This window comes from Epargyreus clarus, unplaced genomic scaffold (genome assembly GCF_041222505.1).
Source record: "Epargyreus clarus isolate Ecla_fem2 unplaced genomic scaffold, WU_Ecla_fem_2.2 ptg000015l, whole genome shotgun sequence".
Taxonomy (NCBI): domain Eukaryota; kingdom Metazoa; phylum Arthropoda; class Insecta; order Lepidoptera; family Hesperiidae; genus Epargyreus; species Epargyreus clarus.
The window spans coordinates 8,098,865-8,117,047 of NW_027332223.1; the positions used below are offsets into that span (position 1 = coordinate 8,098,865).

At 37.0% G+C, this 18,183-nt stretch overlaps 2 protein-coding genes across 3 annotated transcripts in view; one reads left to right on the forward strand and one right to left on the reverse strand.

Moving 5' to 3' along the window:
• Positions 1-1,095: 1,095 nt before the first annotated feature.
• LOC140747829 (PITH domain-containing protein GA19395) lies at positions 1,096-3,004 on the forward strand. Of its 2 annotated transcripts, none has more exons than XM_073080448.1 (4): positions 1,096-1,470; positions 1,685-1,806; positions 2,102-2,206; positions 2,738-3,004. In XM_073080448.1, the coding sequence occupies exons 1-4, from the start codon at positions 1,288-1,290 to the stop codon at positions 2,946-2,948; spliced, it is 621 nt and encodes a 206-aa protein (XP_072936549.1). In that variant the 5' UTR covers positions 1,096-1,287; the 3' UTR covers positions 2,949-3,004. The 2 variants fall into 2 exon arrangements, with proteins under 2 accessions (XP_072936549.1, XP_072936550.1); XM_073080449.1 differs by having other exon boundaries at positions 1,284-1,423.
• Positions 3,005-4,377: 1,373 nt separating this feature from the next.
• vkg (Collagen alpha-1(IV) chain viking) overlaps positions 4,378-18,183 on the reverse strand; it is a 29,042-nt gene continuing 15,236 nt past the window's right edge. The window contains exons 2-15 of the mRNA XM_073080450.1: positions 14,311-14,496; positions 14,187-14,231; positions 13,770-14,054; positions 13,130-13,378; positions 12,061-12,844; positions 11,688-11,948; positions 10,349-10,571; positions 9,751-9,866; positions 9,217-9,617; positions 6,937-9,007; positions 6,437-6,614; positions 5,907-6,021; positions 5,522-5,742; positions 4,378-4,953 (exon numbers count right to left, since the gene is read on the reverse strand). Of these exons, the coding sequence (XP_072936551.1) occupies positions 4,791-4,953; positions 5,522-5,742; positions 5,907-6,021; positions 6,437-6,614; positions 6,937-9,007; positions 9,217-9,617; positions 9,751-9,866; positions 10,349-10,571; positions 11,688-11,948; positions 12,061-12,844; positions 13,130-13,378; positions 13,770-14,054; positions 14,187-14,231; positions 14,311-14,496 (5,298 nt within the window). The 3' untranslated portion in view covers positions 4,378-4,790. The remainder of the gene's footprint in view (positions 4,954-5,521; positions 5,743-5,906; positions 6,022-6,436; positions 6,615-6,936; positions 9,008-9,216; positions 9,618-9,750; positions 9,867-10,348; positions 10,572-11,687; positions 11,949-12,060; positions 12,845-13,129; positions 13,379-13,769; positions 14,055-14,186; positions 14,232-14,310; positions 14,497-18,183) is intronic.

Sequence of the window (18,183 nt, forward strand, 5' to 3'; positions counted from 1 at the left end):
TAACTATAGACATGAGCATGTACTCTTAACAGATAAACAAACTAAATACATTTAGAGCGCGACCAGACTTGGCTTGTGTATTACTATAACTTATTATGGTATTTAACTAAATGTGTACTTATTTAGTCTACGCTCATTAGGCACAGTTTACGAATACATAATGGGCTAGATGGCAGATGCCTCATATCAATACAATACAATACACTACAATACAATACTACATTGTTTATTTATTGCAGTACTTGGGCTAAACGATATAAATATAGTTCGCCAAACGTTTTTGTTGCTAAATTGTCAAAACTATCTTTATAAGAAGCTGAAAATTGCAACCTTTATGTTTATTAATATTTAACATTTTATGATTAATCTTTTATAATATTAAAATTATAATATTTTTTTGGCAAAAGGAGATCTCCCGCCGGGCTAGGTGATCATGCCCGGGGAGCGGCCGTGCTCCGACAGTCTCAGTTCGGAACTTGTATATATGCCAGATATTTAGAAAACTTCGATAGCATGATTCAGAATACTCGTGGCGCCATCTCTTGACGAGTAGCGGGAGGTCGCCACACATTTTATTAAAAATTAGCATAAGTTCTTGTTTTTACGGTGACCGTTTCATTTAATTAATCAAAAAACTCTACCTGGGGGAACCTTTCCCTTTTCTTAAATATTACTGAATCTCTCTGTCGAGCGTGAGTTACGAGTATGAATAAAAGTACCACATTGCTAAGTCGTAGTCGTCCTGAATTAATAGTAGGGACATCCATCAAGCTCCTGTATAGGAGCTTCTATATGCCACTTGCTCTTATATAGGCTATCATATAGGGCACACTTCCTTACTCAGCAAAGTTATATGTCGCAGCAATTAGGTTATAAACTCATTCAGCAATAGCATACGGAGTGCACAAGTAACCTGTCACAAATGTAGTGACAGGCAAAGAGTATAGTAACCTATATAGGATAGGTTTCCATGATTATTTGGAGTAACAGACGTGCGCAGTGTGTTATTGGCCTAATGCTCGCGTTACACAGATGCTTATTCTGGTCGCGACATTAACGTGAAATTAAATGTCTGAATTGTCAATTGTCATTCAGTTGTCACTTGTCAGATTGTGATGTTAGGATTCAGGATGACATGACGAATTTTATTGACAATTTGATTAGATACATTAGAATCTTTTATCTCCTTTAATTTCTGGACAGTATAAAAACAACATAGGACTAAATTATTTATTGAGACTTCGTTGGTTGCAAACCGTGAATTTGGAATATTCAAATAATACAGTAATGTCTCACGGTAATTGTCATGGACATTGTGATCACGATCACGGTAATGCAGAAGATATTGGTATTCAATACAATTTGTATGAGAAAATCGACAAACATAATTTGCAATGTCTAAATGAAACAATTGATGGATCAGGTAAAACAGTATTTAAGTCATGGGAAAACAGACTAGATAGAAATAATGTTAGTACCGATTTTAAGTAATACCTTTAGCATTTATTTATGTAAATATGAGGTTGTGTATGTTCTCATAGCTTCGTATGTAGTGATTAAATAGATACTTTTATATTTATTGCAACAGATATTACATTACATTTAATTCTGCTTTTGTGGCTTATGACATGATACACCCAAACTTTAATTGTATTAATAGTAAAATATCTGTTTTCCATTCCAGTTTGTTGAAAGTGATGCCGATGAAGAATTACTTTTTAACATACCTTTTACTGGAAATGTTAAACTAAAGGGAATAAGAATAGCCTCAGAAGACTCTCCGACACATCCTTCCAAATTAAGATTGTAAGTTCAGATATTTTTAGGGTTCTGTACACTAAGGGTAAGAAACAAAACCCTATTACTAAAATGGTCTTAGGCATTATATAAGAATTGATAAAGGCTTTTCCATAGCAGGCAGTAGAAATAAATATCAATTTAAATATTTAAGGTGGCAGTATTAATAACCAAATAATACCCAGGAATAAACATCATGTACACTTATAGGATTTTCATAGCAAAGCTCTTATTTTTATTCTGTAGCATATTCCATTGTATGTGTTACAATATTATACCATGAAGTAATTTAATTTAATTACAGGTTTAAGAATAAGCCCAACATGACTTTTGATGATGTGTCTATGGAAGCAGAACAAGAGTTTGAATTACAAAAAGATAGCGAAGGGGTTTTGGAGTACATGCCAAAGTGAGTTACGGTGGTGTCACCACAATTTAATCTTTGTTTTCTTAGCTGTACAAGTTGGAATGAGCTTCCTTCAGATATTTTTCTAATGCTTGTGTGCCATGGCATAATCACATTGTTACATCAACAAGTGTGCGGTGTTGGGTATCTTAATCTTAATTATTACTAAATCAGATTAAAGGAATCCCATGTAGATAATTAAATTAGGCGACAGTGATCACAAGATTTCACACATTTTTTTAATGTGTTATCGCACACATGGGTCTATCAGGCAAATGTGATGCTCTTTTAGTTATGAATTAAATAGTTTAATTCATAATATTAATAGTTTTTCCATTTTTATGGTAATTCCCGAGAGCCCTATAAGACGTTGACATGGAACTTTTTCATATTATGTCTATAAACAATACAACACCACTTTAGAAACTGGTTTGGAAAAATTTGCAAAACTTCTAAGCAAATGATGCGCTACTTATAAGTATATACAGTATGTATAGATATTATAAATAATTTGTTTTTATCATCTTGTTACAGGATTGTTACATTTTCTTCTGTGTCACATTTGACAATGCATTTCCCCAGTAACTTTGGTGCTGAAAATACAAAGATTTATTATATTGGTTTAAAAGGGGAATGGACACCAGGACACAGGCATGGAGTCACCATTTGCACATATGAAGCCAGGCCTAATTTGGATGACCACAAATTAAAACACTTAGATTCTGTTACTAAACATATTGAATAATACAATTAAAGTAAACTTTGCAACATTTATTTATTAAATCATTGATAAAAAAATAATCTGATTTTTATTCTAATCACCTTATATTATTATAATATAAATAGGTATTCTACGTAATTGAAGCTTAGTCAGCTCCTACTGAATTTAGGGGCATTGATCTTAAGTATAATATGTAGTTCTTAACTGCTAAGGGCTCGAACACAAAACTGCGATGCGACGCGATGCGAATTCGCAACGCAGAAAATTGCGATGCGAATTGCTGCGATGCGATATCGTGCGGCGTAGTGTCTCTCAGGGTGACCAACAACAACAACCACTGTGCGATGCGAATCAATTCGCAAGTTCTTGCGATGCGTCGAGGGAGCTCGCAGATTTTTGCGATGCGACGTCGCATCGCAGTTTTGTGTACGAACCCTAAACTTGCTAATTATTATAGAAATTTTAATATTTGGTTAACACATACACTCATTTGTTTTGTGCCAGCACTTCAAAGCTGATGTTGCCCACATAAATAATAAACAGTTTGTTATATTTATATGTGTACCGTATTTACGTATGAATTGTGGCATTTCGATGCTTTTTAAAAAATAATTAATAGAAATTAAATTGAGTAGTGTCTGTAATAGGTAGATGACCTGTGTGAATTGAATTTTAGGCTCAGTTTAGATTTCTATTTTGGGTCTAGATTTATGTATTAGTATGTATGTTCTTATGGCTTCACCGGCACATGGCTGAGGTTATTAATCTAAAAAGCGTTTTTTTTAAATACTGTGCAAAGTACCAATTGTTCCTTACAATTTGTATATCAAAAACACAGACGTATATAGAAATATGCAAATTTAATGAAAAAATCACTTGTTTAAAAATCATGATATTGACGTGTACCTACCTACCTACTTACTGTGCACAAATGCGCCGCTATAGCCACTAATGCAAAACCAACCATTCTGGTGTGATATAAAACGATTTTATGATTGTCAGTAGTCAGATGGTAAGTAGATGCTGCTTTTGAATACATGTCAAACTACCCCGTATTTACCTTGTAACATCTTATTCATAGAACAACACTTTTATTATAGTAAAACAAATATTCGAAGGTGGTAGAACCCTTCTGTTCTGTGCTGTGTTCTGGTTTTAAGGGTGTGGTAAGGGAGACATATCTACTTTTCCGAGGCGTTCCAGCTTAGTCCTGAGGAGTAGCGGCGCATCTGTGGCCGACTTGCCGACTTCAGGTAGGAATATCTAATCCTATCTGGAGTTGATTACAGATGTCCATAGGCGGCAGTAGCCACTTACCATCAGGTGGACTGCATGCTCGTTTGCTACTCCTATATTATAAAATAAAAATATTTATGTGGCGATTTGTCGCAGTTAAACCACTACGATGTTGTTTTATGTTAAAAGAATGAATGCACATAAAGAAACAGATCAATACTAATTATTAAACTTTTATTAAAATATAATTTTACTAGTTATAAGTAAGTAGTACATATATTTACATTACTTCGTTGTAGAAAGTGCTAGACAAATAAGATTTAAGTAGGTATGTAATAATAGGTAAGTGTAGGTATCAATTACAGTAAATATCAATTTTAAAAATGTAATTATTATGCTATGCTTTTACTGACATTTTATTTCGTATCAATTTCAAATTCGATTTGTTCAATATTTAACTAAACGTAGTAAGTAGGTAGCACATAAAGTTAAATAAATATTAGGCTCTATTTACTTTAAATTATGTAGATGGCAGTGATAGTCTCATACATTATAATTCTACGTTTACTTTGCATTTTATCACTTGTTAAGACTATTTCTTGATTAGATTATAAAAATGTATTTATCACATTAAACAGGTCGGCGTCTTCCACGAACGAAACGGTTGAAGCGGCGACCGCCCGGCCCCCTTCCGCGGTTGCTGGCTGGTTGTCGGCGCACAGCGTTCGGCACCGATTCTAGATACGTTGGTCTCGCGGTCACTCCTGGCTGCCTCCTCATGCAAACCGCGCATCTGCGGAGTAAAATGTAAATATTTACAAGATGTATTAATAGTGTTGGGCTGCACACAAATACATCAATGAACGAATTTTATGTACACGTACAAATGAATCATACGTAGGTTCGATGTTACCATTAAATACATCAAATAGCAACCAATGCAAATTACAGAATTAAAGCATTGTCTTCACTCCTGGTTAAGGCCTTAGTGTTTCTCATTAGTCAGAGCTTACCTCGGCCAATATTTTATATATAGGTATATATATAACTCTCGTGTCACAATGTTACTTACCGTACTCCTCCGAAACGGCTACCGATTTTCAACAAATTTTATATGCATATTTAGTACGTCTGAGAATCGGCTACTCAATCAATCAATTTTTATACCCCTAAGTGATAAGGGTTGTTCACCCTTAACATTTTTTTATTTATATGGCAAGACAAGGTTTGCTGGGTCAGCTAGTAATATATAAATTCGGCTATTTAGCGAGGTTAGGAATGATGTTAGTGACTTAGGTTAACTAGGTGGTGGCTAGGTGGGTACCTAGCCTAAACTGAAAAATGATATAATTTGTGCATACCTGCTGACTTTCGACACTTGATCCCTCTTTATAGTTTCTTGTTGAGGTTTTTGGAACATTCTGTAGTCATCTATAATTGATAGCCAATAGGAAACTGAAGTTGCAAAGTAATTGCAGCGGCCCAATCCGTTGCATTCTATAAAAGGCCTGGTGCGGAAATCACGTAGGCATGATCCGGGCGATATTAAACTCTGTCCTGATGCATCAGCTCCGGCAGTATGCTGTAAATATAGTATTAAACTATGTAATATACCTATCCTCAAAAGACAGAACATCGTATTTTGATTGGGGAGCAACCCCCCTTAAGCCATTTAAAAATAAATTGTATGTAAGGGCCTATCAACAGTAAATATAAATTTAGTAAACATATGGAAAAGCACATTACCATCAAGAAGCTGAATCCAATCCACAATTCTTCCCAATCCGGTGGACAAGTGGGCACGGTATCACTTTGACTATGAATTGCAATTGTTCTCGTGGACGATTCACACACTTGGCACCTAAATAAGATATTCATATGTTACTATGATTAAGCAATTTAAAGAACTTTTAAATTTTGTTTTACTTTAACATTAAATTAAAATTTAACGCGACATCTAAATTTAATCCACGTAGTACCTACGTGTCGTCATAAAATTCTGATTACTTATATAGGTGATTCGTTTATTAGCTTTAAAAGCTACTACCTTAAAATACTAATATTCTTTTAACTCAACTTATGGTAATAAGAGTAGATCAAAATATTTATTTAACGATTGTAATTATTTATGAAGGTACGTCTTTGTACATTGCACTTTCGATCTACACAAACCCTGGAGCTATGCACGCTTAAATTATTAGCTCCTAACTATATTACTATTTAAATTAGGACTTAATGAAGAAATGTGGCACAAGTTAAAATTATTATTTATCAACCTTGAAATGTATGGTCCAACATTTTCAGCTTGAATGGGTGCCATGGTCATAGGCATAGGTTCCGGCGTTGATAACCAGAAACTGTAATCCTCGCGCTGAGCGAAATCACATACGTCGTTTATATTACAGAACATGAAAGGCATTGTTGAAAATCTTCGCAAGCAACTTCCTGCATCCCCTGGAATATTGAAATATTTAATTAATAATTATTGTTGTATACTTTGTTTCATATTAAAAAAATCCAACTCTATGGGCCGACTAGCACCTACAAATGTTAACCGCTAGTGTAAAGAAAATTCTGCTATTCATAACGAATCATTTTCAGGCGCCAGCTTTATATCATTATTCATTGCAAATCATTGACACAATATGCACATCATTTATACATACGTAATAATAATAATAATGTCAATAATGAATATAACCCTATCAAATATCAACAACTCTAATTTGTGCAGTTTGTGGGACGAGATTAGACAAATAAGTATGTTAATACATACCTAGATCTTGCCCTTGTGCTTTTCCATTTGCGATAATATGGATTAGGGAAAATCCATCCCAAAGTGGCAATGTTCCTTTCGGACACTGTGGGACCATTATCGTTTGCGAATGAACCGCAAAATAGAAGCCTCGTGATTTTGGTGTGGGTGGTGGCGGTGCAGGTACACCAGCTGCACCTCTTGGACCTTGATAACCATCTATGCCTGTTATCCCCATAATTCCTTTTTGTCCCTGAAATCCTTGAGGACCTTGTTCTCCCATTCTTCCCACATAACCCTTATCACCCATTTCACCTTTTGGTCCAGGTAAGCCATTACTTCCAAAGGATCCAGGTATACCATCTTTACCTGGAAGTCCATCATATCCTGATGGCCCCATGTCACCACGTTCGCCAGGTTTAATATCTATTGGATTCATGCCATCACCAACGTCTCCTTTTAATCCCTTAGGGCCTGGAAATCCTGGCGGGCCCCAAAGTCCTTCATCACCCTGCATTCCCTTAAATCCACGTTCTCCTTGGCGTCCCAGATATCCGTTGCTGCCAAATTCACCTAATTCGCCTTTTTCTCCTCTACTTCCTTCATACCCTTGCCAACCTTGATCTCCTCTTTGGCCTTTCTGGCTGATGTAAAAACCTATTTCACCAACATCTCCTTTGAGACCTACTAAACCGGGTGCTCCTTCCATTCCCCGAATACCAGGTATACCACGTTGGCCTTGAGGACCAACTAGACCATCCATTCCTTTTATTCCTTTAGGGCCTTCGAAAGTTAGCCCAGGTTGTCCAGGTGTTCCTCTAGGGCCATCAACACCATATTCTCCAGGAGCACCTTTTTGTCCCATGGAACCATACCACCCTGATAGACCATCGGTACCATTCCTACCTCTTTCCCCCCTTTCTGCGTTGAATCCATTTAAACCAGGCAAACCGGGAGGTCCTAGATCTCCAACCATACCTTGAAGCCCGGGCAATCCATATTCTCCAAATTTTCCTTGATAACCTATGTCGCCCACTTCTCCTTTAATACCCCTTAATCCAAAAAGGCCCGGTTCACCTTTTTCACCGGTTAACCCAGGAATGCCTTCGATACCAGTATCGCCCATATCACCTTTGGTTCCAATTAAGTAACTAGTAGAACCGGGTGCACCTTGTTCTCCTTTAAAACCTATTTCACCGAATTGTCCCTCTGGACCTTCAAAGCCTCTATCACCAGGTAGGCCATCTAAGCCCATATTTCCAGGTTCACCGTCCGCACCTCTGTCTCCTACTTCACCCAACATCCCAAGAAATCCTCTACTGCCTGGTTTTCCTTTTGTTCCATCGAGTCCGTGTCTTCCGGGAAATCCAGGACTGCCTTGAAATCCTTTATCTCCTATTTCTCCTTTTAGTCCCAATTGACCGTATTCTCCGATGTCTCCCTTTATTCCTTTTGGTCCTGGTAATCCAGGTCGTCCTACGTCACCCACTTCACCTTTGTAGCCGTCGTAACCTTGACTTGAGAAACCAATATCACCTTGGTTTCCTTTTTGTCCTTTAAAACCACGTAAACCAGGTAGTCCTGGCATTCCCATAAAACCTTTTTCTCCCATTTCACCTTTCATCCCGCTGATAGCATCATCGCCCCTAAATCCTTGAGGTCCTCTCAAGCCTATATCACCTTGTTCTCCTTTCATGCCAGGCCAGCCATCTAAACCTTTTAGTCCTGGTATACCGGCGTCTCCCTGTTCCCCTTTATCACCAAACGGGCCCTGTAAACCGATCTTTCCCTGTCGCCCAGGATTTCCCGGTACTCCAGAATCACCTTTATCACCTGTCTCTCCAGTGAAACCTGGTTTCCCCAATAATCCTGGAAAACCTCGGAAACCTGTAAGTCCACGTTCTCCAGAAGGTCCTCTTTTACCGGGAGAACCAGCCTCCCCCTTCATTCCTTTAGGTCCGATGTCACCTTGTAATCCATTTTGGCCTTGTAAGCCAGGTTCACCTATAGGGCCATTAGGTCCTGGAAAACCAGGACTTCCCGGTAGACCTGGCGCCCCTTGTATTATGTTTCCTTGAATTCCTTTTCGTCCCTGTTAACGAAATAAAGTGTTAAATATTGTCCTCTAATTTTGAACAGCGTCTAATGTCTTATTTTATCATCCCTAGATTAATGTACACGACACTTGTAGAGACATGTCTTTACAACTTAAATTAATGTGAATTATTTCGTCTGTTGGCCTATTGTACAGACGAAACACACCCTATGACAATAATCGTAAATAAAATGTAAGTTACTTACAATTGGTCCCATAGGTCCTACAAATCCAAGGTCACCAGGAATTCCTACTTGTCCCTTGATTCCTAGAGTACCAGCACGACCAGGGGAACCGGGGTACCCTGGCGGGCCGTCCTCACCAGGTTCTCCTGGACTGCCATCAACTCCTCTTTCACCATATAATGTGGCATACCCAGCATCACCACGTGATCCTTTTTTGCCTTTAAGAGCTAAATAACCGTCAGGTCCACGAGTTCCTTTACTTCCCGGTTCTCCGTAAGGGCCAATATCACCTTTTTCTCCGATAGATCCTTTAAATCCCTTGGGGCCCTCTCGTGAGATACCAGGAAAACCCTTGTCTCCACGCATACCAACGAGTCCTTCAAAACCTAGGTCGCCGCGTTCTCCTTTCCACCCTTGTATACCTATAAAAAGCACATGCATTGAATTTGTTACTTTTGTTAAGTATGTATCCAGTGGGATAATAAACTGGATAGTCAAAGAACCAGGCTTAATTAATATTTTTGCTACGAAAGCCTTCGTATACAATTTATTTACCTTTTCTGCCTGGGGGACCTACATCTCCTCTATCGCCTCTAACGTTAATCCCGTGATCAAGAGATTCGCCGGTTTCTCCTGGTGCACCGTCGTCGCCAGGTTCGCCCATTACACCCCTAATAAAACATAGGTATACATTAGAAAATATTGCGTTTATGTTAGGTGCACTTACGAGCATTTCCAATTACTATTGTAGGTAAGTTTATTCGAGTTATTTATGCTCAATTTCAAATTAAGTCATATTCAGTAACAGAATTATATAAGTCGACAATTAAACTATAAGTCGACAATTAAACTTTGCTCAGCCATATCTAATAGTAATACTAATAAGCCATTCTTTGACAGAGTATTGTATTTATAAGTATTATTAAATTAGCAGAAGGAATTCAAAAAATAGATGTATTATTTTATTTATTTAATATATTTGTAACGTATAATATACTTAGGTAAATATCCTTCTCTTATGAGCTTTAATTATGCTAAAATTCGCACTCCTCGCACGTATTAGTAACTTGAAGATAATATGTATATTTGATTTATATACTGTGTATTTTTATAGGAATTCTACTAAGTACTTAATAGCTTAAAATATACATACTTAATTCCTGCTTCTCCTTTTTGCCCCGTTAGTGCAAAGTAAGGAATAGTCGCTTGACTCCCTGGTCTTCCTGACATGCCGTCACGGCCGCGTGAACCGTTTCTTCCAGGCTGGCCAGGGAAGCCATCAGTTCCCGTGGGGCCTTTAGGCCCTCTTTGTCCCGAATCTCCCGATATTCCTGGCCAGCCAGAGTCACCGCGAAGTCCTTGGTCCCCAGAAAATCCTGTAAAGTTAAATGTTTTTATTTAACGTTTTTAATGTTTAATTTAGTTTTTAACGCCAATTACCTTATCTTTACCAATTACCTTATCTTATATACACTAACCGTTATAAAGATAGCGAAAACATGTAGTTATGACTTACTTCATAATTTGTCTTGTCTGTACCTATACTATTATCTGAAGTAATATAGGAAAAAACTTAATTTAGTATCGACCCCTAGCTCTACATACGGTCAGGAGTCAGAAGCTTTGTAATAAAATAATACTTATTAGGTTACAGGTGCGATTGGGCGACCCTCGTGAGAAATGAAGTGTCGTAATCTTCATTGCAAAATTGAAATAATTCGTAATATATTCCTTTTATCGTAAAAAGTTGTGAGATGTAATGTACATTTTGTACAACCAAGTCGGTTAATTTATTGAGAACCTTCCTATAGTAGAGGATCCCAGTATCTGACGACCTTCACCGAGTTGGTTAATGATTGAAACGTTTGTTTATATCAAATTAAATATGTTGACTAAAAATATCAGTCCAGGATAAGGTCGTCTTATATCGGGATCTTAGACCACTATGGGAATAACAAACCTCCGGTCACATTTAAATTATTATAATTAATTAACTATTTAACAACATGTTATCGTAACTGGATTAATATTTGACATTAATCGATTTCAAAAAACAGGTTCTGTAGTCGACCGCTATGTACGAGTATGTATGTAAGTTTGTATGTCCGCGATTTTTTCAAAAACTACTGATCCAACTTGTATGGTTTTTCGGTTATTTCCGCATTTAATAAATAACCGCATTTAATAAATAAATCATGATTTGGTAACCGCATTTGGCTACTCATATCTCATAATAATAAATTTAACATATTTTGAAGAAGTAGAAAACCACACGATCCACATTATATTAAGTGGTCACTTTCGACTTTGGACATCTACAATCAACTTTAAATAGTTAGATTAGGAACAATTCACGTGAGCACATTTGCCTTAAAAATACAGTAGACAGTTTAAGTAGCTATACTCCTAGCATAAGACAAAATGGGTTTGACCGTGCTTCATTCAAAATATGAAGAATATTACCATGTTTAGAATTGGTTTGTATTGTATACCTGGATCTCCACGTTGCCCGCGTTCAGCTGCTGTCAGGGACAGTGGCGGTCGTATAACTTGTCCCGCGGCTCCTTTAAGTCCTCTTGGTCCTTCCATACCTTGTTGTCCCCTATTGCCCTTTGGTCCAGCAGGTCCTGGTATACCTGAAGAACCTTGTCCACCTTTTTGACCTCGTGGGCCAGATAATCCCTCATAACCCAGCACTCCTTTTAGCCCGGGCAAGCCAACGTCTCCTCTAGGACCCTTTGGTCCAGGCAATCCTAAAATAGTTTATTTTATAACTATGAAAAAATACAACATGTGCTACATGCGCAGGTAAAAGATAGGTAATACGAGTACTAAAAATTTATTACAACCGTATTCAATTATTACCTGGTGGGCAGAAAGGACAATTTTCGCCGCGTTCTCCTTTTGAACCAGGAAAGCCTGGAATCCCAGGATTTCCAGCATCACCTGTTGGACCCGCAAGACCAGGTAAGCCGTCTTCACCTGGTGGCCCAACTCTATATACTCCAGTACCAGGAAATCCAGGTGGACCCGTAGATCCAATTTCACCTCTTTCACCACGTGTACCAGGTATTCCATCAAGGCCAGGCATACCATCTTCACCATCCGGGCCAATTACAGTCGAACCTTTGAAACCTTTAGGACCTAAAATTCCTGGCATTCCTTCAGGTCCATAAGGACCACGTAAACCTGGTAATCCATTATAGCCATCATCGCCTTGTTCACCTTTGGGTGAGGTACCCGGATTTCCTGGTCTACCAGGAAGACCTTTTGTACCAGGTAAACCTTGTGGTCCTTGAATACCAGGGATTCCCGGTAATCCGTCTGGCCCCGGTTGTCCTTCGAATCCTGGAAAACCTATTGATCCTTGAGGACCCATAGCTCCAGGTAGTAAGGGTTCGTTAAGCCTTTCATCATATAACCCCGGTTCTCCAATAGGTCCCTGCTCGCCAGGTATTCCTGGTCTTCCATCTTCGCCAGTTTCACCTTTATATCCATCTTCACCATCTGGTCCTGGATTACCGGGTGCTCCTTTGTCACCTCTAGGACCTGGTGGACCTTTTGGACCTCGATGGCCTGGTTTTCCTCGATATCCCTCCTCACCTTGGTCGCCTTTATAACCTTGAAGACCATTTATGCCATATGGACCCTAGAAATAATAATATATACTGTTTATATTGATAAAGGATGGATAACAACTTAATTTTCATCCGTCACTTCAATCGTCTGGAATAAAACTACTAATTAACTATGTACATTTTTTAAATATCGTCAACATAGCTATAATTTTGATTGTGGCGGATTAAATAAACATATATTACAAAATTATTTTTTTAGGAAATTATGTTGTTTCAACAAGGTGAATTCATATGATTTATTCGAAAATTAAAATACTAAGTATTATAAAACTGTATGATATATGATTTGTACGTACTGGTGCACCCGTTGATCCAATCTCTCCTTTGATTCCTTTTACGCCTTGCATGCCTGGCAACCCTTTCTCACCCATATTACCTTTTGATAGGATAGTAACATTTTCTTTCACGTGATCTACGTAAATATATTTTGGTGGTCTTCCCACTTCACCGGGTTCACCTTGATTTCCCTTTTCACCAGGAGGTCCTATCACATCGGTACCGGGATCTCCTCTGTAACCTGGATCTCCTCGAAATCCTCTCGGACCCTAAAAATAGTCATGGTATTTGTTTCTTCTATTTTTTTCATGGTTCCTTTACATCTTTTAACCAATTTACATTTCAATATGGGAGACCAACTATCTGATAGTATTTAACAGAAAAAATAAACACGAAAGAAAATGAAGAAGGCTGATTTAAAAAAAAAAACAATCGATAGGTCAAAAATAGTGACACTGTTACTAAGGTATTTTTTCCTTCCTTGAGTGGTCAGACCCTAAGCTATATATTTTCACTCCAAGTTTGTCGTGGTACTTACGGGACACCTTGTATAATATAATATACATAATTACATGTATAGGTATTTACCGGTAAAGTCGAATGCAACTATTTAAAAATATTTTAGCAGGTAATACGAGTAATTGTGTAAAATATAGATACCTGATCGCCCCTTTCTCCGTGAAGTCCGCTGTCTCCCGCGAATCCCATAGGACCAATAATTCCAAGCGTACCGGGGCGTCCTGGTTCACCTTGTTGTCCCTTTGCACCTCTAGAGTTGACACCACCTTCGCCAGCCAAACCCGGTGCACCTTTATCACCGTACGCACCCACTAATCCTCTGAAACCCGGAATGCCTGGCCGACCTACTGGTCCTGTCATGCCATCGACTCCGCTGCATCCATCTAAACCTGCGAAACCTCTCACTCCTTCTAATCCTGGTGGCCCCTAAAATGTTAGAAAAATATTTGAGTTTCACAAAAACGAATACAGTTTTTTAAATAAGATATTTTTTTTCAAAATGTAACATGTATTTTGGATAAAATAATTGTATGATAATATATTGTGTGTTTTAAATACCTGAAGACCATCATTTCCTCTTATGCCGTAACGACCATCGGCACCCTGAAATGAATAGAAAGGTTTAATAATTTCTACTAATATGGTCTCTTGCTTATTTTTGAAGTGTATTTATATAACTTACCCGCACTCCTTTGTCACCCATATCACCCCGTTCACCCCAGTCTCCAACTTCACCCGGTGGTCCCATAGGACCTTCTGGTCCATCATACCCATACTCCCCTTGTGAACCTGGTATTCCAGGCGGACCCACGTCTCCTCTGTCACCTTTTATGCCTGCACAATCGCACACAGTCTGGTTGCATACCACCTGAAAGAATGAATTAAGCTTTGATCATTATTAAAATTAAATAAAAGTTAAGTAAAAAAAGAAACTTGTGTGAATAATTCGCATATTCTGAGTTAAAAAAAAGGAAATAAAAGACGCCGTTCTGATTGTTTGAAAATTTAATGAACTCAGTGTCGGTTGCACTAATTGAACGAATCTAACGACGCTTTATATTACATACTATGAAGATAAACAGGCCAGAGCCAAAGAAATAGACACACTCGAATATATTTATGAACTCGACAAACATCTCACTCTACCGCAGTCGGGTAAAATAATTTTATTTTACAAGATTGAAGTAGGAAACGAGTATGCTGTAGGTACACCTGGGGGGTTACTTCCATCTCTTAAAACAATATTATTTTAATCATACATTGGATTTTTGTGCCACGATCTGCTTCAAGGAGGTCGTGATACGAAAAAAAATTGTGTTGATACAATATTGAAATAAAATTTTCCTGAACTATGATCGTTTTTAAAAGATGGTGTAGGCCCCTGTTGAAGTGGTCACTCCCGTTCTTGGTCATAGTAACTGACTAGGACAGGGGTAATGGGTAGCTAAAGCCGATTTCAGGTAGGACTCTTATCTGAGGTTGACAACAGTAATAGTTGTAATGGGCGGAAAAAAAACATTTTAAATCTGCCTTTCAGGCTTAGGGTCCAAACCTCAAATCCCAGGCGTATAATTTAGATAGCATGGTAAAATAATCTACAAAAGTTATTACTTTTAGGAAATATTGAGTATAAAATAAAACAAAAACAAAATTAAATAAAAAAAAACAAACATCTACATATGTCGCTGATGGAGACACGAATATCGATAAATAAATTAGTAATTAGGTAGGTATTATTGTTGTTATAGTATAGACAAAACATCACAAGCAACCTTGAATCTCTTACCTATATCGTCTACGATCGTACGCAAGTGTGATAATAAATTATTCAATCATACGAAAATTATTGCAGAGCTATGAACAACTGGACGACGACTGTATTACATAGACAAGCAAAATCAGTTATGACATGTGTAAATTGATATTATTTGAAATGCCTAGGTACTTAATCAACGAAGATGGTGTCTTGTGACTGCTATTCCAAGTAAAGAATAGCATATATGGCAACATTCCTGTATGCTTATGCTACCTCGGTATTAGAATAACGAGTGCCTACTCGTCTATAATTATAACAAAGCAATCAGATATACGATCCTATAGTATACCTACCTACCTAGCTTTAATTCAATGCGCGGCATAAGATATGCAAATTTCTTACGATTTTTTGCTGCAAATAAAACTTTATTTTAATATACTTAATGCCACAGTTTATGGTAACGAAGTTCTTTGATATCATTAATCAATAAGGTACTCTTGGGTATGCAAGGGGAATGGTTTTTAGTCGATATTTCACGTTTTTAGTCGATGTTTAACGTTTTTTTCAGCGACCTCGCCTATGCCACTGCTTTTGGACCTTTCCTCCTTAAGTAAGCTGTAGCTATAATGTACCATTTCATCTTGTGAGGGATCTCTTCTATCTGTAGATAATTATAACTACCACTACTAGAATATTTCTACTGATATCAAAGCAGTTACTTTCGTCATTTCGAAATTAATACAAATCTATTACAATAAATCTAATTTTAATCTAAATATTCAGTTATGCTACCCTGAGCTATGATTATGACTTCTATTACGCCAGGGCTTGCTCTCTATGCATGATTGGGCATTGAGCTGGGTTTCAGAGTTCTAATGTTCCCTATCGGGTCCATGTCTTGTAGGCATGCATAATATTTTTTTTTTCAGCCAGAAATGCAATTATACTCTAGGCATTGTGGCAAGACGCCACATATGCCCTAATAATGTGTTTATTATTTAAAAAATATCGAGAGTCACTTCAATGTTGTATAGATCAGACATACTAAATGATCTAATTGACTATACCCATTATTTATACTACGTCGGGCTGTTAAATTCATTTTCTTGACGGCTGGCCCTGGTGACATAATTTACAGAATTACTGCTTTATCAATTACCATTGTCTTTATTGCCATCGTATTGTGTTATAACCAGGAGCTATTATTATGATTATTATTGTGTATTGCATGGCTGCATATCTGTTGGATATAAACTGTGTCGGAATTCTTTCAAATAGCCCAAAAAGCTCTCCAAGCCACTAATTTTAACGTTTGCATCGCAACGATAACAAGTGGAACAGAAAGGTTAAAGTTCCCTTCGAAACACTTTTTTAGTATTATATTTTTAGTATTAAATTTAATATAAAACTGAATTAGCTTTTGATTTTTAATTTTAATTGAAAAGACTAACTGTACCTATATAACAAAAATATGTAAAATAAAAAGTAGGAAGTGCAAACAGGTCTCCAGTTGCTCCGACTGCGGAATGTATGTCAGAGGTCCCGTCGATAAGGCACGTTCATTGTGCTAGCAACAGTTTATGCTCCCAATCAGGTCATTACAATAGATTACCTTATACAAATTAATGGGTTTATAAGTGTCATGTGTGAAAATGAGCGATTTTTTTCTTTATACGGAACTAAAACAGCTATTCATTATCAAAATCAAATTATTTGTAATTATAAGAAATAGTTGAGATTAAATATATCTGCAGAGGTTTAAATATAATAATCTTAATAAATTTGTATTACCTACCTCATACCTATATGTAATTAAATATACCTACGGGATAAAACTTAATGTTAAATTCCCTAATACAATCTTTTTGTTCAATTATCTGCACCTATTGTGTAGGATCCCGTACTATATTTTTGTATAATTAATCAATTATGCTTATTTTAATTTATCATATATTTTTACTAGATGAATGATGATTTTGCCAATACAAGCAATAACTGCAATTTTTTGATAAGTTAAATTTGTTCTGTTAGATGGGGTTATAGAAAGGAAATGACAAATATATTTATGTAAAAACCTTTTCCTTTTTAAATATATTTTATTACACTAGTAACCTTCTTCAATAAATCAATCGGATATAAGTAGGGATATTAATATTTTTAATTACATGTACTTGTAGGTTGTCTTTGTATGTAGGTATGTGTAGGTACAGGTCTGTAAATATAGGATGAGCCGCGCGAAACCGTTATTTTTATAATATAATTATCAATTCATCCTTGCCTGTTTGTACATAAACTTTAGTAGATGGAAACATTATTTTGCTCGGAACGCGCCGGTCCCCGTCAATCATTCATTTAATATTAGGAACAATTTTCCTACGATCACTGAAAGTGTGTCAGCGTTGCGATAGTAAAATATAAAGGATCATAAACTGCAATAAATGAAGAATGAGATTCTGCTGCTTACATCATCATAACAACAAATTAATACACAGTTTTATATTACTATACTATGCTATTGTTTTTTGATTTAAGTAATGCACTTGTGAGTTTTCATGTTTCCTGAACATCCATGTGATGTTACAGAAGTCTAAGGTCACTGAAAATTAACATCCGAGTTCTAAACCAAGGCAATAGGCAAATTTTAGCCTGATGCCATTTATGAAAACCCTATACCAACAAAACATTTGGAATCGCAAAATAGATCATTGAGGAATAGTTGTGCTTTTGACAGTTAGGGCGGCTAAAAGCTTTCTTATATAGGACGATGTTGCGCGCAACATTTGAGTCATCATGCGCATG